The sequence below is a fragment of the Acinonyx jubatus genome, chromosome B1, assembly GCF_027475565.1.
Source record: "Acinonyx jubatus isolate Ajub_Pintada_27869175 chromosome B1, VMU_Ajub_asm_v1.0, whole genome shotgun sequence".
In the NCBI taxonomy this organism is placed as follows: Eukaryota; Metazoa; Chordata; class Mammalia; order Carnivora; family Felidae; genus Acinonyx; species Acinonyx jubatus.
Genome location: NC_069382.1, coordinates 124,282,121 through 124,308,668, shown reverse-complemented (window position 1 = coordinate 124,308,668; position 26,548 = coordinate 124,282,121). Strand labels below are relative to the sequence as shown.

Here is a 26,548-nt window from a genome sequence, read left to right as displayed (position 1 = left end):
ACATTACTTTTTTTTCCCCTGTCTGTGTGTATGTGTGTGTGTGTATATATATGTGTGTGTGTGTGTGTGTTTAATTCACAGTACCGTTTATAGTCAAGGTGTCTTCAGCCCAGGGAAGCATAGATGGGTCGCCTCATCCTGTGTAGAGTCAAACATTACTTTCATTGTAAGCCAATAGTATTTCAAATAGTGTCATATGACCTAATTTTGAATGAATTAAGGGGTGATTTTCCTGAAAAAACCCAAGCTGATTGGCTGGGCATACTGTCACTCATTCTTTTGCATAGAAACTTGGTTCATTTCACTGCAGAAGAAGAAATTAGAGCTTACATTTAGGAAGGAGTCGTTTGCTAGCCTGTTCTGATCTGTTACTGCTGAGACTCCATGCAGAAAGCAAGAATGTGGCAGAAATTTTACTACAGCTACTTGAAGAGCAATAGCAACGTCCAGGGGAGCTCCATGATTCAAATACCAGCCTCAGTGTTTTATGCTTCACCTCAAAAGAAGCAATTGGTTATTTTCTTTTTCTTTTAAAAGTGACAGCTCAATCTAACATGTTTTTCTTGGTTAAACAACACGGCCATTTTATGGAGTGTAGCAGGCTGCAAGCGTTTTTTATTGGAAAGATAGTGTGTGAAGCCTAGAATTCAGGCGTTAGGTGAAGGGAAGGCATAAGCAACTGGTAAGTACACTTTGCATGATCATTTTATGGAATTTGATCTGTAAACAAATGTTATCCAAAATACCTGTATTTTGAGTTTTGTAAGTGTCAGCAGTCAGCAAATCTTACTCATACAGAGGAATAGAAGAACTCTGTCTTAAATTTTGCCTTGACTTTTGTGAGAATGGGGGCTTTTATATCATGAATTGTATATATAGGCCCTGCTGTGAAAACAGTGTGGATGGTTTTTTACAGCTTTAGAAGATCAGCTGGCTCTTGAAGCTTTATAAGTTTTAAGGAAGTTTCGTGCTCTATCTTTGGGAGGAAAGTTGCTTTTGTGATTAATTTTATACTTGTGACAAATCTGTAAGAGCTAAGTTCCCTTAGTGTCTTTAAAAGTGGCAGTGTGGGAGGGTCCCTGAACAGTGGTTCTAGAAAGCATTTTTTAAAAAGTTAAGATATTTGAAAAATAAAGAAACAATATTGCTAGTATTTCGTAGCTTAAAAAAATAAAATAAAGCCACTCGTTTTGCCTGCAGCCTTTGCTTTTCCAGAGAACATCTGTCAAAGCAGGCCCTTTCAAAACTTGTTCAGCGTTGCCTGAGTGATTATTTGTTGAAGTATTTGCTGAAGGGCTTTCTTGTTCTTCTTTTCTTCCTTTTCTTCTTTCTTTTAATCTTTAATGGTCTCCTGTGTTATTGCAGAGTCAGCTGCTTGGGCTTGTTGGGATTCTAATTTATTTCATAAGGAATGCAATTATCTGCAACCAGTGTATTTAGTAACTGTAACTACTTGCCCAAATATTTTACAGTTAAAGTAAATTATACCGGACTTATATGTGCCAGATGCTTTCAGAAATATTCAAGTTAACATGTAGAAAGCATATTTCCCCCACTAATTAATCGGCATAGTTTAAATTAGTCTCAACATGAATTTTTTGTAGATTATGCATTACCTTTTTAAACCCCCTGTTGCATCTTGCCTCCTCTCTAGAAATTGAATGCAAAGACGGTATTTAGTTGCTAGCCATTTAGCTAAATGTTGGTTATTTTATGTAACAGTTACAAAGTAAACCTGCTATTTCAGCAAAAACAGGACTTTGCTGTCCTGAAAAACGTAGGTAAATGAAGAGTTTTTGGAAATGAACAGTTAACATTGGCACATCCATGTATATGAGCTTTGAATTTTAATTTGCGTGGAACTTTTAAGCTTGTACTTTCAGTCATTTTAGAATTTTGAATGTGACTGATTTAGGGAGCAATTTTGTATCTTAAAATCATCAAAGATAAAGTTAATATTATGTACACGGTACTAAAAAGTTGTATATATGATTTACTACTTTATAGCATGTGAACTCTTAACATTATTGTTGAAGCTATTTAGTCTTAAGGATTGGGGAATTTGTGAGAAGTTTTAAGAGTCATTAGTATTTCATTTAAAAAGGCAAACTGAGCCAACAAATCAAGTACACATATGTTTTAATTATCATTTTTGTTAAAACAAGTCTACAACATTGGTAGATTAAATGTAATCATTACTGTTTCATTGCCTTATTAGAAAAACAATTTGTGAAAATTAGGTTAGCAGTGCCTTTTAAAACAAAATGTGGAAAGTACATCATTAGGACTTTCTTGTCAGAATTACGCTTTTTAAACATTAAATGTAAGATATTCTGGTCACCCTTATTTTTACATGAGAATTTGTTTAACAAAATAAGTGCACTGTTTACAAGGGTGTTTATGTTCGCAGCTTTATGCCTGTTTTCTTTGAACCAGAATTTATTGTTTGCCAGGTTTCTTTGTAAGTTTTCTGTTTTTCTGCTTTAGTAAAGGATGTGTTTATTGTAAGAATAGACTTTGGAAATACAGCAAGCCAATGTCAGTTTAAAACATGCTGTTAATGTGGTAAAATTGGTATTTTAATTGTCATATTTCACACATTTGATGGCATCAGTTCACCAACCACTTACTGAGTTTGTGTCTAGTCTTGTGCAGAGTATGGTGGGGACTGTTGTCTCTGATAATCTTATTATGTTTATGTTTTATACCTTAATCTGAATAGTAATGTGTGCTGACCAAAGGAAGATACCTGAGTAACTCATTCATGAATAACTCACCTTAAAACTTCACATATATATCTGTTCTTCCTTAACATTTAGGTCAGTGTAGATGCAGTTTTCCTTGATCGCTAACCATGCAACCCAGGTTTTAGTTCATGCCAAAACACTTCATGCTCATTGTACTGTTCTCAACTGCTGGTAACTTGGACCACAGGTTTTCTTTTCTGCTTTGTTTTCCCAGTGGTTATTATAAAATGTCTGCTTAAGTTTGTCACTTAAAGCATGGTAATGCCTGTTCCTTCCTTCCTTATAGGGTCATTTTCAATAAATTATGTTTAGGATGACTGTATTCCGGCTTTATTTTTATTTGCATAAGTTTGACAAACATTTATAAAATGTATTATAAATGCATTTTGAGTACTTTGTCAGCTGCTGCCAGGTATTTATAGCAGTGAATAAGATTAGGACTCTGTCCTCAAAAATGTTACTTCTTAGGTAGGGAGTTAAATCTGGCCTTAAACAATCCCTCCCTTCTTGTAGAAATTAAAAGATACTTGTATTGTAAGAGTGACACACTGTGGCAGGAGAGAGGTACTTCAGTATGTGGCTTTTTAAAAGAAAAATGTCCCCGAAGTGATACTTGAGTCTTTTAATCAAAGAGGTGGTAATCAGGGCCATATTGAGGTTCTTTTTTTTTTTTTTTTTTTTTTCCACATAATTATCCAGCAAGTAGGAATTGCTTTTCCCCCCTTTCTTCCACCTGAAAAAAATAGTTTCATCATATTTTTTGGAGGAATAATTTTTCTTTGTCTAAAACAATACCTGCAAGAACAAAGAAGGTCAGGTTAGCCAAAATTCTACCAAAGATGCCCACCACTTAAGGCTTTGTTGAGCATCTTATTTGTGCACCCATTTGTATATTTCATATTATGTAAATAGGACCATATTTTCTATGCTCATCAATAACTGTAGATTTACTAGTAGATCCTGCATTTACAGAGTCTCTGCATTTCTTAAAGCCTTTTGTGGTGAGGTATTTTGGTGAAGTATTTTATAGGATTATTAACATGCCGTTTGTCTTCAGGAAACAGTAATTTAACAGTAGAGTGTTCTTAGACATTTCCCTAAGTGCCAGCTCATCTCTCTCTCTCTTTCTCTTCATCTCTCCATCTCTCACTTTCTCTTCATCTCTCCATCTCTCTCTGTCTCTCTCTCTGTCTCTCTCTCTCTCTCTGTCTCTCACACACACACACACACACACCATTAATAAAGATATTATGGAATTACGTATTGAGATTTATTTAAGTTAATATAATTTTGAAGATCATTTTTTAGTATCTACATTATGACTTTGTAAATGCCTTTCTTAGCCATGTAGTATATTACATGATTACTTTTTTTTCCTTGCTTAGCATTTTGTTTTCTCTAGGTAATAGTGGTCTTGGTTTTACTTTGTCCAGTTTTCTCTATATTTATTATTTCAAACTTTCCCAGCTGTCTAAATTTCCCCTCAGTTTTAGACACTTCAGGTATTCCATTTGTATTTCATCTTCCTATAAAAAAAGTCTCATCTGGAATCTTAAGACCTGCTCTGGTTTAGACTGGTTGGATTATAGGCCCACTATTCAGCAGTGACCTTGGTATGTTATTTCCCTGACATCCAGAGGAATCCTTGTTGTCGCGTGTGTTGGATCTCTTCTTCCTGAATCTCATGCATGCCTCTTTATACTCTTGGTTTTGTGAGTACATACTAGGAGGGGGAATAATATAGTGGTGCTAGATCGCCTAGGTGGGGGATCTAGATCATACAGGTGGGGGAATAATATAGTGGTGCTAGATCGCCTGATTTTGAGTCCCAGTTGTGACATTTCTAATACTTATCTGACCTATAGCAAGTTCTTATTCTACATTTCTTCATTTGTAAGTTGGGTGTAATTATGGTACTGACCTTTGGGAAGTCTAAGGGTTAAATAAATGCCCATTCAACTGAATTCTGGTTCTTAGAAAATGTTAGCTGTAGAGATCCACAATATTTTGCTCTGGAAGTGTTGTATGTATTTCTAGTGAAATGCTAAGAAACTGTTGTTTTCTGCTTATCCTCCATATCAGTTATAGCCATATCAAATGCAATGTTTTTGGATCAAGAACAGTTTTTCTTTCTGTACTTTAAACTGCCTCGAGGCTTTTAAACAGATTTATGGCTGGTTACAGTACCCACAATATATTAAGATGACATTTTTTTCAGCCTCCCTTTGTGGTAATTTGACAAAGGTCTGTCCAATGGTATGTAAGCAGAAGTATACTATGACTTTTGGAAAGTGCCCTTATAGGATCCCTTCTTCCTGTTGACTGAGATGTCAGTATGATAGTAGGAACCCCACGTATTGAGGATATGAAGCAACAAAGTAGAAAAATCCTTGACTTGGGAACCATCATATTGGATCTGAAGTGTTTCCACAGGTCTTCGTTTACATGAGAGGGAAATAAACTTGTTGTATTTAAACGCTTAGTGTTTTGGATTTACCATTACTCATAACTGAACCAAATCCTGACAATTTCATCTTTCAGTGAAACCTTTTCCTTGAAAATCTGATGTTTTACATTCATGGACAACGTACATTACTGGATAGATTTAAATTCTAAACTGGCAACAATAATTTGGACCATCTCCGATGTTGGTTGGCTTAAATGGGAGGAGAGGTAGGAACAGTAGGAAGTCCCAAGGGAGGTAAATTTTGAAATTTTGACTTCAAAAGTAACCAAAATGTCAAGCTCATTTAAAAATCTCAGTAACCAATCAAACTGATGCAGCTTGAAGTAAGAGTTACCTTTTGCACTCTCTTCGATTCCCTCTACAAGAATTTCAAACATAAAAAATTAGAATAAGGTAGCAAAGCCCCATGTCCTCAGCAGCAGCTTCAGTTCCTGGCTGATATCTGATCTTGTTTCATCTATATCCTCATCCACTTTCTTCCATCTCATATTATTTTGAAGCAAATCTCAGAATTCATTTTATCCATAAAAATCTAAATATATATCTCAAAAATGATATTTTCCCTAAACAAAACTAACTACATTGTCACATCTAATAAAAATCATCAATAATTCCTTAATGTTAGGAAATATCCAAAAAGAAAATGTCTGCATTCAGTGTTCAAATTTTGTTTCTCATAAATGGTGTAAGTTTTTTTGTTAAGTAATTTTGAATTAGAATCCATTAAATAAGGTCTACCTGCTGAGATTGTTTGATATCAGTCTTTTTTTTTTTTTTTTTTTTTTTAATATTTATTTTTGGGAAAGCACAAGCAGAGAGAAGGGGACCAAGGGTCCAAAGTGGGCTCTGTGCTGACTGACTGAGCCACTCAGGACCCCATTGATATCAGTCTTTTAATTCTCTTTTAATCTGTAGGTCCCCCACCCATCTATCTTTCTTTCTTTTCCTATAATATCTTTGGTGAAGGAACTGGATCATTTTTTCTACAGTTTCCCAGTCTGGATTTTTCTCCTTCTGCTTCCCTGGTATAGTTTAACCAGATACAGTGTATATCTGGCTGTTTCTTTTTTGTAATGTTAGTTTATTTCTTCTCTAGATTCTGACGTAATTGAATTGATCTTCTTTGGGCCAATGTAGTTCTTTCTTATTTCTGGCCTTATTACTCTGGAAGAATTTTCTAGGTCCTAGATTATATTAGTCTCTCTGAGAAAAGTGCCCATGGAGTTTTGTACTTTCCCTCATAATACCAGTTATTACACTTAAAATTATTGGTTGCATATCTTTCCCAATGACTATAAACCACATGAAGATAGGGACTGTGTCTACATGCCAGGTACCTTCACCAGCTAAGCTAATATTTGCCAAAAAATTAGAGAGCAGTAAATGGTAGTTGTTTACAAAAAAAATGTTTTTTTAAACTTTTAAAAGGTCTTTTTTTTTTTTTTTTTTTTTTTAATTCGGGAGGTACTAATTGTAGTGAAAAGAAAACAGTATGGACTTTGGAATCTTATCGTACTGTGTGACCTTGGAAATTGTACCTTGGTTTATTCATCCAGAATTGGTGGATTGATCTGGAGTTATTGTGAGGATTTAATGAGTTAGTGAATAAAAGACATCTAGTAATTTCTAGACCATACAAGGCACACAATATATGTTCTTTATTTCCTGGTTATTCTTGTTCTCTCACAGACATACACATCATAAACATATACACTCACACACACCCACAAAAGACATGAGATTGGTTTTAGGCCTATAGTTTTGGGGTTCCTTTAAAAATATATTTCATTGGGGCATCTGGGTGGCTTAATCAGGTGAGTGACAGACACTTGGTTTGGCTAAGATCATGATCTGACAGTGGCAGGATCGGCCTGCATCAGGCTCCACGCTGAGCTTAGAGCCTGCTTTGGGATTCTCCCTCTCCCTCTTTCTCTGCCCCCTCCCTCTTGGTGTGCACATGCTTTCTCTCTCTCTCCAAATAAATAAACTTTAAAAAATAAAAATATATTCCTTTTTTGTTGTTGTTTTGTTTTTTTTTTTGAGAGAGAGTACATATACTCGCACAAGCAGTGGGGAGGGGCAGAGTGAGAATCTCAGCAGGCTCCATGTTGGGGCTCAATGCTGGGGCTCCATCCCACCAACATGAGAGCATGACCTGAGCTAAACCAAGAGTCCATGGCTCAACCTACTGAACCACCCCAATAAAATATATTTTAATTAAAAGTTCTTTTTTTTTTATTTGTTTAATGTTTTATTTATTTTTGAGAGAGAGACAGAGTGTGAGTGGGGGAGGGGCAGAGAGAGAGGGAGACACAGAATCCGAAGCAGGCTCCAGGCTCCAGGCTGTCAGCACAGAGCCGGACGTGGGGCCCGAACTCACCGAACGCACCCAACCGTAAGATCATGACCTGAGCCGAAATTAGATGCTTAACCCACTGAGCCACCCAGGTGCCCCTTAATTAGAAATTCTATTAGAACCTCCTTAAAATCTTCATGGCACTTACTCTAATATACCCTGCTGTTTATGTGTAAATCCTTTCCTTGGAAAGCACAAAATGGGAGATCATATTGTGATTATTAATATTGTCCATGTGAAAATGTAACGTAGTATGCAAATAACTTTGTATTTCACAGTGCCATTTTGTGAAGTGCTAAGTTGTTGTGTTTTTTAATCCTGCACTACAATAATAACATGGCTTCAGAATAGATTAGAAATTTTCTTTCCAACTTTTTCTATGTTAGATGTGAGAAGTGCATATTATAAACACATTGTAATTAAATTATAGTATATCTTGTATTTCTATTATTTTAGCTTTTCTGTGAACGTAAATATACTGTGATCACAGGAATTATTTAGAGTTGTTCATGTGATTCTTACTGTAAATAGGAATATGCTGAGAAAATAAGATGACATGAATCAAAATCATGTGCAGTTTTAACACGCAGCTTAACTCGAGTTTCCTTTATTCATTTCTGGATTGTGGGACATTTCTTTTTGTCCAGCCAGGTTGTTAGCTTTGTAGACAGCTGTGGGCTTTTTGCTATTCTTCACTAAAAATATTTTTTTATAATGTTCTTCAGGATATTCTTTTCAACTATCTACATAGGAAAATTCTAATTCCTTTACAGCTTTTACATGATGAAGTATTCAGTGTCTTCTTTAGAAAAAAATGCAAATACATTTTTGAAAGAAATTATTTGAGCTTTCACAGAAAGCCATTTATACAAGCATATATGTATTGAAATTGACTTTTTAAAAAAGTGTTACCGAATTACTGATTGGTCATGGTTAACTTTTGATTCATGCGATATTTTTCCAAGCAATAGTCTCAGTTTAGGAACAAAATTTAAGGGACAAATAATAGTTGGAGTTTTGAAAGCTCGAGGGGTGGTACTTTGATGATAGATAGGGAAAAGTATATTTTAGGAAGATTAATCATATAGTAATATGTCATAGGCAGGGAAAGTGATGAAAATGGGGCAAGATATCAGGTATGCAATTATACAATACTATTACTTTTGGTAATGAAGGCAAATCAGATTTTGAAAACAAAATTTGATAGGAGATGTTAAACATCACTTTAGAGTTTCTCCTATAAGAGAACAGCCACTAGGTTCAAAGTAATAACTAGCTTGAGATTGTGCATTTTGGGGGAGAAAGATATGTCTTATTTCAGCATGGTGAGTTGGAGGTGACAGTAGGATTTATCAAAGAGAAACATGGAAATTCAAATATAGACATGAAGAAAGAAACAGGTTCTCTTAGCACTTGATGAAGGTCATTAGTAAAATATTCAATGAACAAATTGTCTTTTCCTCGTAAAGAAAGAAATTGATACTGGATTTTTATTTACTAGATCTGAACTGTTAAATTATTTTTCTTTTTATGCCATAGTTCACAAAGATGTCCAAAACTAATGGCTTATCAGAAGATTTGATATGGCATTGTAAAACACTGATCCAAGAAAGGGATGTAGTTATAAGGCTTATGAACAAATGTGAAGACATTTCAAATAAGTTGACAAAACAAGTTACCATGCTCACTGGAAATGGAGGTGGATGGAACATAGAACAACCCTCCATTCTAAACCAGAGGTAATATTTGTTATACATACCTATTTCTTATTTTATCTCAGCTGTATGAAAATTCAGAACTTATTTCTGTATTGTGCCTAGGGAACTTACATGTGGAGGTTTTATGAAAACTAATGTTAGAAGCGAAGCCCAGAGTTTCCTTTAATGACACATAAGTGATGCAGGAATTATTTTTTATTGATACCCCTTTCCCCCGACCCTGCCAAGGGTATTTTACTCCATTATATCTTTACAGATTAGAGGGAGGAATTGTTATGGTCTTATATAACCTATGTTTTCCTTGTCTGATGACAGATGATTTCATATATAATCACAAAAACTGGAAAGGTGGTTTTAGCTACTACCCCTTTACACAGTTTGGTGCTTCAGAAAATCAGCTGCTTAATTGTATCAATGATAAAATTTGTCTTAGCTCAGTTTCTTTTTAATCATAAATAAAATGAAATTATTAAAATATACTGTATCTGATTTAATATTTTAAATGCTTTCAAAAGCCCAGAGTTTTAAATCTGTTTCTGGAGTAGAAACATATCAATAATGAAAAGGACACTTATTAAATAGATTATATAAGGAAAGATTATAAAAACTATATTTCCCAAAACTGCTAGTGTCAGTAAAATGCCTTTTCAGAATTCTTACAAAGAAGCAGATACTAAATTATTTTCAGTAAAAAAATTGTACAACAACCAGTACATATTAAAATGGCATTTTATAATCGTGATGCCCCCAGTTTGCATGGTGTTGGGATATTGGGATGGAAAGATTATTTTGAACTTCCTTTAAAAGTTTATTTTTAAGTGGTTTGGGGACTCAGAACTATTCAGGATACTTCCTTTTAAAGAAATGTATAAAATTGTTTACTGTGATAATATTTATAGTGGCAAAAACATGGAAACAATCCAAGTTCCTAAAATCAGAGAATAGAATATATTATGGTATGAATAGTTAGAGTGGATTATGGTATATCCATAGTATTCAGTAATATGTAACGTTAAAAATGAGTTACATTTGTTCAGAATATTTCTGATAGGTATTTAATAAGATTAGCACTAGGTACTAAAATTAATTACCTTGGTGATTTTATTTACTTCTTCTAGTCTTTTTCTAGTCAATGATCAAAGCACATTTGCTGATCATTGGTTAATTAAAAGTCAAGATATGGTTACTGGCCTTTAATAGTAAGCTACAATCTTTTCTGTGCCCTTCTAGGGTGCTATGGGATGGTGTAGGGAAACGTGATGCACTTCCCACAAAGAAGCTCTTTTCTCTGTTGCATAGAAAGAACTATGGCCATGTCAGCAAATTCATCTCCTAAAAGTGTAGTTGGAGCTGCTCCTTCTTGTTCTACAGCATTGGATATGGGGAGTTCTTCACTCTACAAGACTTACCCAGTTGAGTCTACTTTATCATAATTTGGATTTTAAAAAATCAAGTGCTTTATTGCATCACTTGAAAAATTTCTCTCTTAAACCCACATCCACAAAGTCCTGTTACTTGTAAATAGTATGATCAGGTAATACACTGTCCTTCCTTTATGCTGAGGAATTTTCTGATGAAATATTTAATAGATGAGAAAAATTGCTCTTTTTAAAAATTGCTCATTGGCTCTAGCCCGAAATAGAACTTCTAATACCTGTGTAGATAGTTTCTTGAGAGTTCATGTAAATGCACTTTTAGGGGGTGAAATTTGTTGTCTTGGTTTTTATTTTTAGCCAAGGTAAGAGTTGCACAAGCAGTTTTACTTGGTATACTGGCCAGGCATCATTGCTGCTGAGCACAGAGACAATTAAAGTAGTTTTCTTGCCTTGGGAAAGGAGTTATTAGCATTGGAGGAAAATGTCAAACCATCCTGATGACTAAGCTACCCTGCTTTTCTTAACAGAACCAATTCTTTGTAGCAAAGTTTACATTGAAGCAAAATTATGTTAACCATTTATTATTACAAATTTATATTAATTGTAACAGAAAAAAGTTGTCTTTTAGAGATAAAGGACATATAGACATACCAAAATCCTTATTAAAAATAAAGTCTTTGCAGAGGGAAATAAAATTTCTTGCGTGTATCTCAAAGCTCAAAACTATTACGTTCATAATTTTTATTTTAAAATGTCAAAACTAAAGATACCAAAAGTTAAAATATAATACAGTGAGGGAAAAGAGAAAAAAACCTCAGTATTTTTCCCTTTTTATTCCTACTGTTAATGTAGCCATCTCTCAAACTTTAGCAGTTGATCTAAAATATATTAGCTTTAAATTGTTTTATCCGAAAAGATTTCTCAGATGTTCAATATAAAATGTATTTAGTTATATGTGTCCTGTCTTTTCTGGGCTAACTCTACCAAGTTACTCTGATTTTGTTTGTCCTCAATTTGATAGGATGGTTTCCTATCATGTTCTAAACAGTTGCTGTGAAGCCATTTGACAGTGATGTGGATGCAGATCAGTACTGCAGATGTGACTTGAGTAACTCCAAGTGCTATGATGTAAATATTTTAGCCGTTTGGATACTACTGTTAGTGCAAACTAATATTGTGGTATTGTCATCAGCTGTGTCACACTTAGAGAATATAAAGCTTTTGGTCAGCTAGTATCCCTAATCTTATTTCATATCAACTGCTTGCAACAAGTCTCTCTAGACTATTCCTGCATTTTGAACTCACATTTAGCATATTATTTCCATTTCAAGCTTATCTCAAAACTTTGATACCAGTTTCTCCCAACAGGAGATTTAAACCCAATTAAATTTTCACTCTGAAAATAAATCCTGACTCTGGAAGGATTTTTTTTTTCCTCCTAACAAAACAAGTAACTTCAAAATAACATGCCTCATTTTCTTTCATGGTCTCAGAAAATCTTAAAATAATTTTTTTTTCTATAGTGAGAGGTACCAAAAGATATTTATGGTCTGCTGATGAGAAGAGAGCACTTAAACTAATTCAGAAGGCGTGGGCAGATTACATTTTTATCTATAAACTGGTGGGGGGGAGGATGGTTATATGCAGTCATGAAAATTCTTAGAAAATGATAGAATGTCAAAATAAATAGAAGGTGTGATTGTACAGCATCTAAATATTAGATCCTGCTAGAGAAAGAATATAGCTGCCCTATTTTAAAAATTGGTCATAACAAATTGGATTTAAAGCATCTTTGTCAAAATTGCATTTTCATTGATCTTTTTGCCTTCTGAAGAAAGGATCTGTTGATGGGCAGCACTGTTGGGATACTAAGCAATAAAAAGTTATTGGAAGCTTAGATAAATCCAGTAGAGGAGCGTATACACAAAAATACATATGTGTGTGTACACATACACAAGCACACACATTGTATTTTTAAAACAAATATTTCAATATAACAAAGCTATTTAGTATCTTGATAAGAAACAGCCAGCAGAGCTGTTTTGTGATATGGATGAAGCCATTTTTATTTGATTGAAAAACTCTATATAGTAGATGCTTCTCAAAACTCCTTCATCACTTTTTAAAGTTTTAGGTGTAGTGAAGAGTATTTTAACAGCTACACTAGTTTCTCAATATTTCTTGGCTATTTATGATAGATCGATGTTGGGATAGCATGCTTGGTGCTTTGATGCATTGATAAATGATGTACTTTGCCCACCTTATGATGTTTCATCATTTTCATAAAGTATGAACCTTACATGTGTGGGATGACTAAGGCATCAAGAGCGGCTCAAAAATAATAAAGAACTCAGTTTTGACCATAGAGCGGGTGGGTCAGGAGGAAAGAACTTTTTCATGTTCTGCTGTTGAAGGGCTGAGCTCTGGATCCGACCTAGATTGGATACCGTCTCTGCCACTGCAGTACAGTGCATTTGGATAGCTATATGACCTTGGGCAAGTTACTTCTCTTCTCCGAGTCCCAGAGATCAGCTCATCTCTAAAATGGGGATAATAATATTACTGCTTTATCATTAGATTATATGAAGTAATCATGCATGTCATGCCCATAGCATTGTGTCTGGAATAGAGTAAATATTCCACTATGAGCATTTACTTTCACCATTGTAGAAAATTCATTTGGATCTGGAAATTAAAATATCTATGGTAATATGTTTTATTTATTATTACTTTTGTAGTGGCAGTTGAAATTACATGTCCAGGAAAACAAAGACTTTTTTTTTAAATGAACTGTAAAGATTTCAGCAATATTGCTGAATTTTTCCCCACCAATGCTTTTATTTTTTTTAATGAGAAATGTTTTATAGATTGCATGCCCCACAGTTGAAACATAGATTTATTTTTAATTTTTTTAATGTTTATTTTTGAGAGAGAGACCAGTGGGAGAAGGGAGGGGCAGAGAGAGAAAGAGGCACAGAATCCAAAGCTGTCAGCTTCAGAGCTTTCAGCACAGAGCCCGACATGGGGCTCAAACTCATGAACTGTGAGATCATGACCTGAGCCGAAGTTGGACGCTTAACCGACTGAGCCACCCAGGTGCCCCGAAACATATTTCTAATTTAAGATGTATATCTTTCTACCCCACCTCTTTTACCCCATTCTAATTAAAGTCTATTGATTTTAGAATTTGGCCCTTTAACCATTTTATTATACCATAGCTATGTTCAGACTCCTTACCTATGTGCAGATAGGATGTGTGTAATAGGTAATTAAGGGGAGAGGATAAAAGCTGGAGAATGAGAGGTATGTCTTTATCCTAGCTTTTCATGTTAATATGTATTGTGCGCTGACCTAGGGAGTATAAGAATAAACTTTTGAGTGAGATGGACTTCCTTAGTTAAAATCTTAGCCATCCATAACACTTTGTAGCTATGCAGCCTCAGGCAGATTACTTAGCATCAGGTTTTTCATCAGTTTCAAATAATGATAAAAGGCAGTCTTAATGGATGTTAAAAGATTAAATGAGGTGGTGCTTGAAAATGCTATTTGTGTATCTGTATGTAGTAGGTATTTAGTAATAATTGCTATTGGTTTTTAACTACTTGAACTTTTAGAAAAAAAATAGTGTTTTTATTGGTAATAGCCTTCCAATATTACCTTCCAAACAAGTTATTTCCAAATCATGTGTTTCCAAATTAAATTTTTGACCCTTGCCTGCTACTTTCTACTTTTTGATGCTCATTGATGTCTCTCAAATTTATATTCATATACAGTTCAAAAACAAATACATATATATGCCTTCCAGATATACATACCACTGACATTAGAGGTGACTGACACTCATTCAGAAAGTGTTTATTCAGTCAACCTGGCAAAGAGGCAAATTAAGCTTGTGTTGCCTAATACTTGAAGTTCCCTAATGTGATATAATTCAAATCCATACAATACCATTTTCTAGTATATATTAGGTTAGTAATATGTTATCATGGTTAATATTGTGATCATTTATGGAATTAACTTGTAATTATCACAATTACATTATGACTGAACATGGAAATATTTTTTGTAATTCTTAAAGCTGGAAAAAGTAAGTCAATACAAAATAAAAGTTGAGAAAGTAGAAGAAAATGCATTGTGTTTAGGGCTCTTTTTTCTTAACTAAGTGCAAATAGCTTGTAAGTTAAAAGGTAAGATTAGACATAGGTATTTCAGTTTTTGTGTGCATTGTAAACTAAAACCTCATGTCATAAAACTAGTAGAGTATAAAAGTATAGAAGTATAAATCTGTAATATTTTGTAACTCTCTTTACCAGTTTGTCACTCAAGCCCTATCAGAAGGTTGGTTTGAATTGGCTGGCATTGGTACATAAACATGGACTTAATGGCATTTTGGCAGATGAAATGGTAAGTAGTACTCTATTTCTAGGATTCATCATTGAAAGGCCTTCTTGATATCATTTAAAAAGTAAAATTTTCCCTTGACCCCTGTAATTAACTGTTCTCACGTCAGTATTTTATTACTCCAGTCACCCCTTCTAATTTTCTAGCACTTCTCTTAGCTCTGGCCTCCTCATTGCCCCTCAAAATGAAAATGGGCTTTTACTTTCTTTCTGATTATCAAATTAATATATATGTTTTAAAAATTAGACGTTACGTAAAAATTCCAAAAATAATCAAGATCCCTCATACTCCTGCTGCCTTGAAATAAGTACTATTTTGGTGTATATCTTTTGAGATTATTTTCTTCTGCAGGTGTGTGTTTGTATGTACATACACAATATGCATATGTATAATACTAAGATTTTGTTTTATGTGCTTTTCTATAGCTACTTTGAAAATTTATAGAGACTTATAAATAAATCCACACATTTATCAGCAACATCATTTCAGCCATTTTTTGTTAGCTGTCTCTGAGTTTCTGTGCACCCCCCCCCCATCACATTGGCTTGAAGCTGAGCTTAGGAAGTTCATTACACCCAGCAGTTCAGGTATTGTCACATAGAAACTTGACCTTTAACCTTAATGTCCTTCTTCTGTTAAAAAGTTTAATAAAAATTAGTCCTGTTCAGTGGAGAAAATGCTTATTAAATACATATGTATTACAGTGTATATTACATTTTCAAAATAAAAATTAACAGTGATCCTTATTCTGTAGTTAGCTTCTAGTAATCTTTTGTACTTTAAGACTATTCCCACACATACATTATATTATTATAACAAAGATGCTCTTTATCTGATAGAAAACAATATATATGCAGGATTTCAAATAGTTATAGAATTAGATATAGAATATAGAACATTACAGTTGTGGAGAGCTGGACTTGAGAATCAAATCTGGGTTTGGAACCCATACCTTTGCTTTTCATGGGCTAATCCTTACCGAATGGCCTAATCTCAGCCAATATTAATGAAACATGAGTAATTTCTGTATTTTAAGATTATATTTGGCATCAAATGAGGTATAATATGTGAAACTGTTTTTGTAACCTGTAAAACACAGTATCTATAAATTAGTGTCTTGCCTGGTTTGCTAGGGCTCCCATAATAAAAGACCAAAGAGTGGGTGGCTTAAAAAACAGAAATTTATTTCTCACATCTGTGGAGACTAGAAGTCTAAGATCAAGGTGTTGGCAGATTTGGTTTCTCCTAAGGCCTCTAGCCTTTGTTTGCAGATGGCCACCTTCTTGATGTGTCCTCACAGGTCTTTTTCTCTGCTCACACATCCCTGGTGTCTTTTTCTCTGACAATGGGGATTGGGCCCCCATCCCTATGATCTCACTTAACCTTAATTACCTCCTTAAAGAACCTATTTCCAAATATAGTCATATTGGGCATTAGGGCTTCAACAGGAATGAGGGCAGTTCAGTTTATCACAGCTGGCAGTGTTTAGCTAAACTTGCTCAGTAGCCTAAAAATAAACCCCACTTCGCTTATATAGAATTTACTTGCAGTAAAATACACAAATGTTCAACTTAGTGACTTTTTACATATGTGTGCACCCATGTGACCACTGCCCAAATCAACATTTCCATTGTCCCAGGAACATGCCCTCATGCTTCTTTTTAGTTATTACCACCACTATTCTGATGTCTATAAACATAGGTTATTTTTTTTTAATTTTGAACTCTATATAAATAGCGCCATTCAGTATATATTGTTTATTTCTGGTTCATTTGGTGCATGATAAAGTTACAGAGATTCATCCGTGTTCTTATATGTATCAGTAGTTTGGTTTTTGATTGGTATGTGATAGTCCATAGTATAAATATGTTGCAACTTGTGTATCCATTTTCCTATTGAAGGTCATTTAGGTCATTTCCTGTGTTTGGCTACTGTCAACATTCTTACCCAAGGTCTTTGTGGATATATGTCCTCGTATTTCTTGAATATACTCTTAGAAGTGAAATTGGTGGGTGATAGGATAGGCATATGATCTGATTAGTCATTGGAACATTGTTCTTTATCTAGTATGTATTAAATACTTGTTTTATATAAATAATTATCAAAATTATATCCTTTATATGCATTGCAAAGCTCTTCCATATTAATGTGTGTCATATTTTAACTAGCAGGATACATCCTGCTCATTAAACTGAGTTTTAGTGTAATTTGGACATTATGGTCTGTTTTATCAGTCATTGAGAACTAAGAATATAGAACTCTCGTACGGTTGCATTATGGGGAATCAAAAAATAAATAAAACCAGAAGTATTATTTTTCCTTTTGTGTTTTCCAGTATTTTCTGTTTTTAAATTTCATATATTATCTTTTAAACATTTAATTTTAGGGCCTGGGAAAAACTATTCAAGCCATTGCATTCCTGGCATACCTCTATCAGGAGGGTAATAAAGGTCCTCATTTGATCGTTGTTCCAGCATCAACTATAGGTTTGTAATATTGTGGACAACTACACTTGACTGTATAGGGTTGTGTATAGGGAGAAGAAAATCTGTGATTTCTTAGTTTATAGAGGTGAATATTATGTGGTCACCTTATATTTTTTTCTCCCTTTGTATATGTGTGAGTATGCGTGTTTGATTATACTGGACATCTTTTAAAATAACTGCAATACAAGTCAGTTATTCACCTTTTGAATTATTATGGAATTATTATGGATCAGGGACCATCAATAAGATCATTGACTATTGTAATACTTCTAGAAAATTGTTTTAATGAAAAAGTTGTTTTGATGAGTAATTTAAGAGAAATAAGTGCTTTTAAATTTATAATTAAACATTTATAGAATCAGAAAGTATACAATTCATCCCCATTGGAGTTACTCTTTCTTAATTGATTGGATGTTGACTAGAGTAAGAGAATATACGTATGAACATAATCCAAAAAAAGTCTTTAAAATGGAAATTAATGGGGGCGCCTGGGTGACGCAGTCGGTTAAGCGTCCGACTTCAGCCAGGTCACGATCTCGCGGTCCGGGAGTTCGAGCCCCGCGTCAGGCTCTGGGCTGATGGCTCAGAGCCTGGCGCCTGCTTCCGATTCTGTGTCTCCCTCTCTCTCTGCCCCTCCCCCGTTCATGCTGTCTCTCTCTGTCTTAAAAATAAATAAACGTTGAAAAAATAAAATAAAATAAAATAAAATAAAATAAAATAAAATAAAATAAAATAAAAAAATAAAATGGAAATTAATGATCTATAAATATAATGGTTGGCCATCTGCCTTTCATTTTATGCCTCTTCAAAATTATTTTAATCATCAGGAGTAAAATTCTGAAAGGTCTTTGATTTTTTTTTTTTTTTATCATTATTTTGCAAAAGAATTTCTGGATAGAATTTATTTCACTGCATATAACCTGTTGTAGCACATAACCTGTTGTAGCAGATACAAATAATATCTCTTTTGCTTTATAGATAACTGGTTGAGAGAAGTTAATTTATGGTGCCCCACTTTAAAGGTGCTCTGTTACTATGGTAAGAATGTCATTTTGCTTTAATTAGAAATTTTAAAATCCTTACGTACAGTAAAGTACAGTAAATGTAACCAATATGTGTGTGGTGTTTTTAAATTGTAGGCTCTCAAGAAGAACGTAAACAGATTAGATATAACATCCATAGTAAATACGAAGAATATAATGTAATTGTGACCACGTAAGTATGGAGACAAAGTATATTTGAGCAGGAAAGATTTTGTGTAACCCTCAAATTTTTAAAAATATCTTAGTAGTAATATGAAGGAAAATTTATGCTAAGAACTATGCAACAAAAGTAATGGAATGATTTATGTTGAGAATTCGGGCATTTTTCAGTTTTTTAATAGTATAACAGATGATGGTTAATGGTTATAAAAAGGCTTTGTCCACTTGATTGAAAGTGTAGTTTTACAAGACTTTCTGTTAAACTTAAAGTAAAATTTAAGATATCCCACCAAATGATTTGTAATATTTCTAACTTATGTCAATTATTAATCATTGATTGTTGGAGAACAAGAAGCCGGAAGTACCGTGAGAATGTCCTGAAGGAAAAGCATGGAGCAGCAAGGAACTGAAAGCAGCTCCATTCCTTTCCTTCAGGACATTCTCACGGTGCCTCCAGCTTCTTGTTCTCCAACAATTAATAATTTTGTATTAATAAATACAGTGAAATCTCACTCTCTAAATGAAAAAAATTGATTTATAGAAGTATGGGTGGAAACTTCTACCAAGTTAATCATGACTTGGTGTACTGGCAGTTTTAGCGTAAATATTTAGCAGAGGGGTGCCTGGGTGGCTGTCAGTTAAGCGTCCGACTTCTGCTCAGGTCATTATCTCACAGCACGTGGGCTCGAGCCCCACATCCGGCTCTGTGCTGACAGCTCAGAGCCTGGAGCCTGCTTTGGATTCTGTGTCTCTGTCTCTCTGCCCCTCCCTCACTCATGCTCTGTCTCTCTCTCAAAAATAAACATGGAAAAATTATTTAGCAGAGAAGTTACTGCTCTCATATTGCATTTTTAAATATAGGTTATTTCAATCTTCATGTTAACTCTCAGTAGTTACTGTTTTCTCTACTGACTTCTGTAGGAGGCCATGATTAAAAGAATTCATCCAGAATTCATCTTTTCTAAATAAAATGGACTTCATTTTCATATATAGTCTAGTACTGGTAGCTGCTATTAACTTTTTTCTTGGATGTACTCTACTACTTTAATACAATAGTATTATGTACTTAACAAATGTTTTAATTTCATGTCCTTTTTTTTCCTGTTTGTTCTGAATGTATAACAGTTCATGAGAAAAAGTGTATAAAAATTGCAGATTACATATAAATTATACCCAAATTGGCTTCTTCCTAGGTGTGTAGATGTTGTCTAATTGTAACATTTAAATTTTCCTTTACCTACATATGGCAGCTTCTGTAGTTTGGTTACATATAAGTAATTATTGGATACAAGCGCATCCGTATTTATTTGAACATCAACTATGTCTAGTGGTATCTTTTAACTACTGGTTATTAAAATTGCATGAATAAAAATTTTATAAAACACTAAATCTCACTGTGGTCCAGGCTTTCAAAGGTATAACCTTAGACTTTTTTTTTTTTTTTTTTGGTGACAGGTATAATTGCGCAATCAGCAGTTCTGATGATCGTAGTCTGTTTCGAAGGCTGAAACTTAATTATGCTATTTTTGATGAGGGCCATATGCTGAAGAATATGGGCTCTATCCGCTACCAGCACCTTATGACAATTAATGTAAGAGAGGATTTTGTGAATTATTCTAATTATAATTTAATGTATTTAGTATTTGATATCAGGGGACAACAAACTTGTTTTGTAAAGGTCCAGATAATTAATATTTCATGCCTTGTGGGCCATTAAGCTTCTGCCACTTCTTTGCTTTTTAACTACCCTTTAAAAATATAAAAATCATATTTATTGGCTCATGAGCCTCAATTTGCAAACCGCTGTTCTATGTGATAAACTTTATGAATATCAAATATAATCTACTTTCATTGCCTCGTAAAAGTGATTGATATGAGGACATAAGTTACCTACTTACAAATGAAACCATTATTTTTACACATTCAACCTTAAAACACAATAGATGATAATTTTTCTCAGTTACTAGTCTTTCATCAGAGAATGTTACATTATTAATAATGGTCTTAACATTTTTTTCCTCCCCCACTGAGAAATGCAGACAAGGATTTGGCTTTAAAAAAAAAAAAAAAAAAAAAAAAACCTAAATTTTACTTTCATTCATTCACAGGCAAATAACCGTTTGCTGCTCACGGGCACACCCGTACAGAATAATCTGTTAGAACTCATGTCACTATTGAATTTCGTTATGCCACACATGTTTAGTAGTAGCACCAGTGAAATACGAAGAATGTTTTCCTCTAAGACAGTAAGCATAAATTCATTATTTTCTCCCAAGTATGTCACTTTGTGTTTTATGGGGGCCGTTTTTCTATTTTGTCTTTTTTCTTGTTTTCATAGTGTATTTGTGCTATCAACTAAGTTTAAGTAGTTGATATCCCTATACTTGGGTGAATTGGGAAGTTAGCCAAAATACAATGGGAAATAAGTTGGTAACTTTTGTAACTAATGTCTAAGAGTTTTGGTTTTAATATCCTGATTTTCTGAAATGACAGGTTTAGTTTAGTGGAGAACTCAGATACATAATTTGTGTGGAAAATTTGGTGATTGAATTTGCCTTACTAAAATTAGGTAAATTAGGAGCATTTCTTTATAGGTAAACTGTAGAACTGGACAAAGGTAGAATGTCCAGAAAATTCCTATACTGGAAAATATATTTTGAAATAAAATTCAAAAGTAACAATTTCTAAAAGTTACACTTAAATTCTATTTAAAAGAAAGTCTGGTTAATTTTCTCCCTGTTGCTTAGAAAAAGTACAGGATTTGCCTGGGTGGCTCAGTTGGGCATCTGACTCTTCGTTTCGGCTCAGGTCTTGATCTTGTATTTGTGGGTTCAAGCCCCACATCAGGCTCTGTGCTGACAGTATGAAGCCTTCTTGTGATACACTCTCTCTGCCCCTCCCCTGCTCACTTGTGCTCACTCGCTCTCTCTCTCTCTCTCTCAAAATAAATAAATAAACAAACTTAAAAGTACAGTATAATCTTCAGAGACTCCTAAATTTTCTAGTACAGCAATGTTTATACACATTTTTGACTGTCTCGCAAGTCTCACATATTTTCCAAGAATTTCCTATGGTGGTCTTCCACTGCAAATTAATGGCCTTTTAAACTTTCACTAATGGATTCACTCCCACTTGATGGCCAAGCAGATTATAGAATATGAAGGACTTTTTCACTTCTTAGAACAAAATTCCACTTCTTTAATTCTCCAAAATTAATAGGTTTTGATTAGGAACCATCCCTGTCTTTTAGACCACATGGTTTACATCCCCGGCACTAGCTTTCTACCTAGAACATAAGTTTCCTACCTATCTCTCTTTCTCTTCCTCTTCTCTTCTTTTTCCCAACCTGTTAAACACACACACACACACACACACACACACACACACTTTTTCATGAGACCTGGTATAATTTGTTATGACTCATTAGTTATGACTTAATGATTCTGAACACCATCCTAGAACAGTTCAGTTTCGTTAGCTTAGCAGAATACATGAAACCTCAAAATACATATGGAGCTTGAAAAGGTAGATTATAGCCCAGAGTTGACATGTGATATTCCATCTAGAATGAAGTGCATTTCTGTGGAAAATAACTCCTGATGATAGTGAGGATGATTTTCATGTTATGTAATGTTGTTACTGTGATCATTTAAATAAGTAATTTCTAAAAGGATATGTTCTTTTTTTACTTAGAAATCAGCAGATGAGCAAAGTATATATGAAAAAGAGAGAATAGCACATGCAAAACAAATTATAAAACCATTTATTCTCAGAAGAGTAAAAGAAGAGGTAATTCTTATTTGCATATTTTTTTATTATGATTGCTTTTTAAAAATCTGTTTTCTTCTTTATTTGAATGATCTGCTTAAACTGTTTTCCTTTCTCAGGTTCTCAAGCAGCTACCTCCCAAGAAAGATCGAATTGAATTGTGTGCAATGTCAGAAAAACAGGAGCAACTCTATTTGGGTCTTTTCAACAGATTAAAAAAATCTATCAATAATATGGGTATCATCTGACTTTCACAATTTCATGTGAAAAATAATCTGTACTGGGGCTACATTTTGTTTAGTCATGTTATGGTGGGATTTGCTCATTTTTAAAAAAATAGAATTTGAAGAAATAAACTTTTTGTTTGCATTGAGGTATATTTCAGCAAACATCAGCTTGGGTTTTGTGGGGTTTTTTGTTTTTAATGTTTATTTTTGAGAAACAGAATGAGAGCATGCATATGTGAGGGAGGGGCAGAGAGGGGAGAAACAGGATCTAAAGTGGGTTTCCTGGTTTTGGGGTTTTGTTTAATGCATGTTCTTTGGATCACAGAAAAAAATACAGAGATGTGCAATGTAATGATGCAGTTGAGAAAAATGGCCAATCATCCTTTATTACATCGCCAATATTACACAGCTGAAAAGCTCAAGGAAATGTCTCAGCTTATGCTAAAGGTAAGGATTTCACATTATGTTAGCACTAAGCTTTAGCAACATAAGGTTAAATTAAACCTAACGAGCATATTGACCCCATACTTAAGAAAAGCATGTTTATTTTTATGTATTTTATTTATTTATTGAGAGAGAGAGTGCAAGTGAGCAAGTGGCAGAGAGAGAGAATCACATGAGGCACACTGAGGGGGAGAGAGAGAAGCGGGGCTTGCCCGATTCAGGGCATGAGCTCAAAAACCATGAGATCATGACCTGAGCTGAGGTCAGATGCTTAACAACTGAGCCACCCAGGTGCCCTAAATTTTTTTTAATGTTTATTTTAGAGAGGGAGCATGAACAGGGAAGGGGCAGAGAGAGGGAGAGACAGAGGATCCGAAGCAAGTTCTGCACTGACAGCAGAGAGCCCAGTGCAGGGCTTGAACTCAAAAACCATGAGATCATGACCTGAGCCGAAGTTGGATGCTTAACCAGCTGAGCCACCCAGGCATCCTGCATTTTTTTTTTTTATTGTTTATTATTTTTGAGAGAGAGAGACAGAGAGCAAGCAGGGAAGGGGCAGAGAGAGGGAGACACAGAATCAGAAGCAGGCTCCAGGCTCCGAGCTGTCAGCACAGAGCCCGACGCAGGGCTCGAACTCACAAGCCGTGAGATCATGACCTGAGCTGAAGTCGGCCGCCCAACCAACTGAGCCACCCAGGCGCCCCTGCATTTTTATTTTTAAGACAAAGGTCAAGATGGGGCACCTGGGTGGCTCAGTTGGTTAGGCATCCGACTTTGGCTCAGGTCATGTTCTCACAGTTCATGAGTTCAAGCCCCGCATTGGGCTCTGTGCTGACAACTCGGAGCCTGAAGCCTGCTTGGGATTCTGTGTGTGTGTGTCTCTCTCTCTCTCTCTCTCTCTCTCTCTCTCTCTCTCTCTGCCCTTGCCTCGCTCACACTCTGTCTCTCTCTCAAAAATAAACAAACATTAAAATAATTTTTAAAAAGACAGTGTGGAGAACTTCTATAATACCCAAGAGGACTGACCGTATGTATCAGAAGTCAGCAAACTGTGGCCGTAGGGCCATTTTTATAAATAAAGCTTAACCAAGTCTTTTAGTTTCTGTTTTTTTGTCTGTGACTACTTCCTCAATACCTTGGAGATATTGCAGGCTAGATTCCAGACCACCACAATAAAGCAAGGCAGATGAATTTTTTTTGTTTCCCCATGAATATAAAAGTTATGTTTAGGGATGGCTGGGTGGCTCAGTCGGTTAAGCGACCGACTTCGGCTCAGGTCATGATCTTGTGATTGGTGAGTTCGAGCCCCACAATGGGCTCTGTGCTGACAGCACAGAACCTACAGCCTGCTTTAGATTCTCTGTCTCCCTCTCTATTCGCCCCTCCCCTACTCATGTTCTGTCTCTCAATGTCTCTCAAAAATAAATAAAAACGTTAAAAACCAATTTTGTAAAAATTAACAAAAGTTACGTTTACACTGTACTGTTGTCAGCTAAATGTGCTACAGCATAATGTCTAAAATGTGCATACCTTAATTAAAAAATATTTTATTGCTAAAAGAATGCTATTGTCATCTGAGCTTTCAGCAAGTCGTAATCACTGATCATCATAACAAATATAACAGTAATGAAAAAATTTGAAATATCTGAAGACTTACAAGAGAGACAAAGTGAGCAAATATTCTTAGAAAAATGGTATCAATAGACTTGGTCAACACAGGGTTGCCACAAACCTTCAGTTTGTTAAAAAAATACATTATGAAACACATAAAGTAAAACACATAAAGTGAAACAACATTATGCCTGTACAAGTGCAAAGTTGAGTAGTTGCAAAACAAATCATTTTGCCCAGAGAGCCTACCTAAGATATTTACTGTCTGGCCCTTTTTAGAAAATCTGCCAGCTCCTAATCGAGACTTCCATAATGCACTTCTTTATTTATTTTTTTACCAAAAAGATCCCTCAGATTTTATGACCTAGATAGTGCATTGGTTTTCTTCATTTGTTTTCTTCATTTTTTTCTTTATTGTATTTTGTCTGTAGGTTATTTTTTTGTTAATGTATATTTACTTAGAGAGAATGCATGGGGTGGGGGGTGGGTGGGTAGGGACAGAGAGAGAGGGCAGAAGAGAATCCCAAGTAGCTCCAGACTGTCAGCACAGAGCCCAATGTGGGTTGATCCCATGAACCCTGAGATCATGACCTGGGCCAGAATCAAGAGTCGGTTGCTTAACCAACTGAGCCACCCAGGTGCCCCTTGTTTATAGTTTTAATTAATCTTTGTTTTTGCCTCATTCTCCCTTAGCACCCACCCATAGTTCTTCTTTATAGACCTTGGTGTTAAAAGTCATTATTTGCTGTTTTAAATGTGTTTCTATTATTTTAAATATATTATAGAAAATTTTAGGGGCGCCTGGGTGGCGCAGTCGGTTAAGCGTCCGACTTCAGCCAGGTCACGATCTCGCGGTCCATGAGTTCGAGCCCCACGTCAGGCTCTGGGCTGATGGCTCAGAGCCTGGAGCCTGTTTCCGATTCTTTGTCTCCGTCTCTCTCTGTCCCAAAAATAAATAAACGTTGAAAAAAAAAATTAAAAAAAAAAAAGAAAAGAAAATTTTAAACATGTAAGAGTAGAGAGAATTGTATAATTAAATCCTCTACCCATATAACCTTCACCCATTTTCTTATACAGTTATTATGTGGAATGACACTGCTCTCATTTCATCTAGACCCCTCCTTAGGATTATATTGAACTAAATTGTAGACCTCATTTCATTTCTGAATATTTCAGTATGTTATCTCTAAAGCAATAAGGGCTTTCCCTTTTTTATTGTACCTAGAAAATGAGTATTATTTTCCTTTGCTAAATTGGTTGCAGTGACGTGATATTTAGCTATTTTACCAGATGTGAACAATTTTATTCAAGTGTTCTGATCATATTATAAATTAGCTTCATTTTTAAGTGTGTATTCTGTTTTGTTTTGAGGAACCTACACATTGTGAGGCTAACCCTGATTTGATCTTTGAAGATATGGAAGTTATGACAGACTTTGAATTACATGTACTTTGTAAACAGTATCGACATATTAATAGCTTCCAGTTAGACATGGACTTGATTTTAGATTCTGGAAAATTCCGAGTTTTAGGATGCATCTTGTCTGAATTGAAACAGAAGGTAATAAAGAAGAATGCTATTCCTCTTACATTTTTACAATTACATAAACTTTTTAAAAATAATTCTGACATGATTTGACTTTCTTGAAGTTGTAGCCTGTGTCCGTTCTACATTTTTCTAGAAATTAATGCTTTGACCATTTAGGGGATATATTTGGGGATATGTTTTCCTGATTACTTTTCCTC

The 26,548-nt window shown here is 34.8% G+C and overlaps 1 protein-coding gene across 6 annotated transcripts in view; it reads left to right on the top strand.

Moving 5' to 3' along the window:
- The window catches only part of SMARCAD1 (SWI/SNF-related, matrix-associated actin-dependent regulator of chromatin, subfamily a, containing DEAD/H box 1), a 78,201-nt gene that overhangs the window by 43,355 nt on the left and 8,298 nt on the right, over window positions 1–26,548 (top strand). For 5 of the 6 annotated variants that reach the window (XM_027060858.2, XM_027060856.2, XM_027060859.2 and 2 more), the window contains exons 10-20: window positions 9,110–9,309; window positions 14,978–15,068; window positions 17,452–17,551; window positions 18,530–18,589; window positions 18,691–18,766; window positions 20,209–20,344; window positions 20,862–20,999; window positions 22,447–22,542; window positions 22,641–22,758; window positions 23,074–23,195; window positions 26,175–26,363. In XM_027060858.2, coding sequence (XP_026916659.1) covers window positions 9,110–9,309; window positions 14,978–15,068; window positions 17,452–17,551; window positions 18,530–18,589; window positions 18,691–18,766; window positions 20,209–20,344; window positions 20,862–20,999; window positions 22,447–22,542; window positions 22,641–22,758; window positions 23,074–23,195; window positions 26,175–26,363 — 1,326 coding nt within the window. Of the gene's footprint in view, window positions 1–7; window positions 683–9,109; window positions 9,310–14,977; window positions 15,069–17,451; window positions 17,552–18,529; window positions 18,590–18,690; window positions 18,767–20,208; window positions 20,345–20,861; window positions 21,000–22,446; window positions 22,543–22,640; window positions 22,759–23,073; window positions 23,196–26,174; window positions 26,364–26,548 lie in introns of those variants that run through there. The other variant, XM_027060869.2, reaches the window with a different exon arrangement.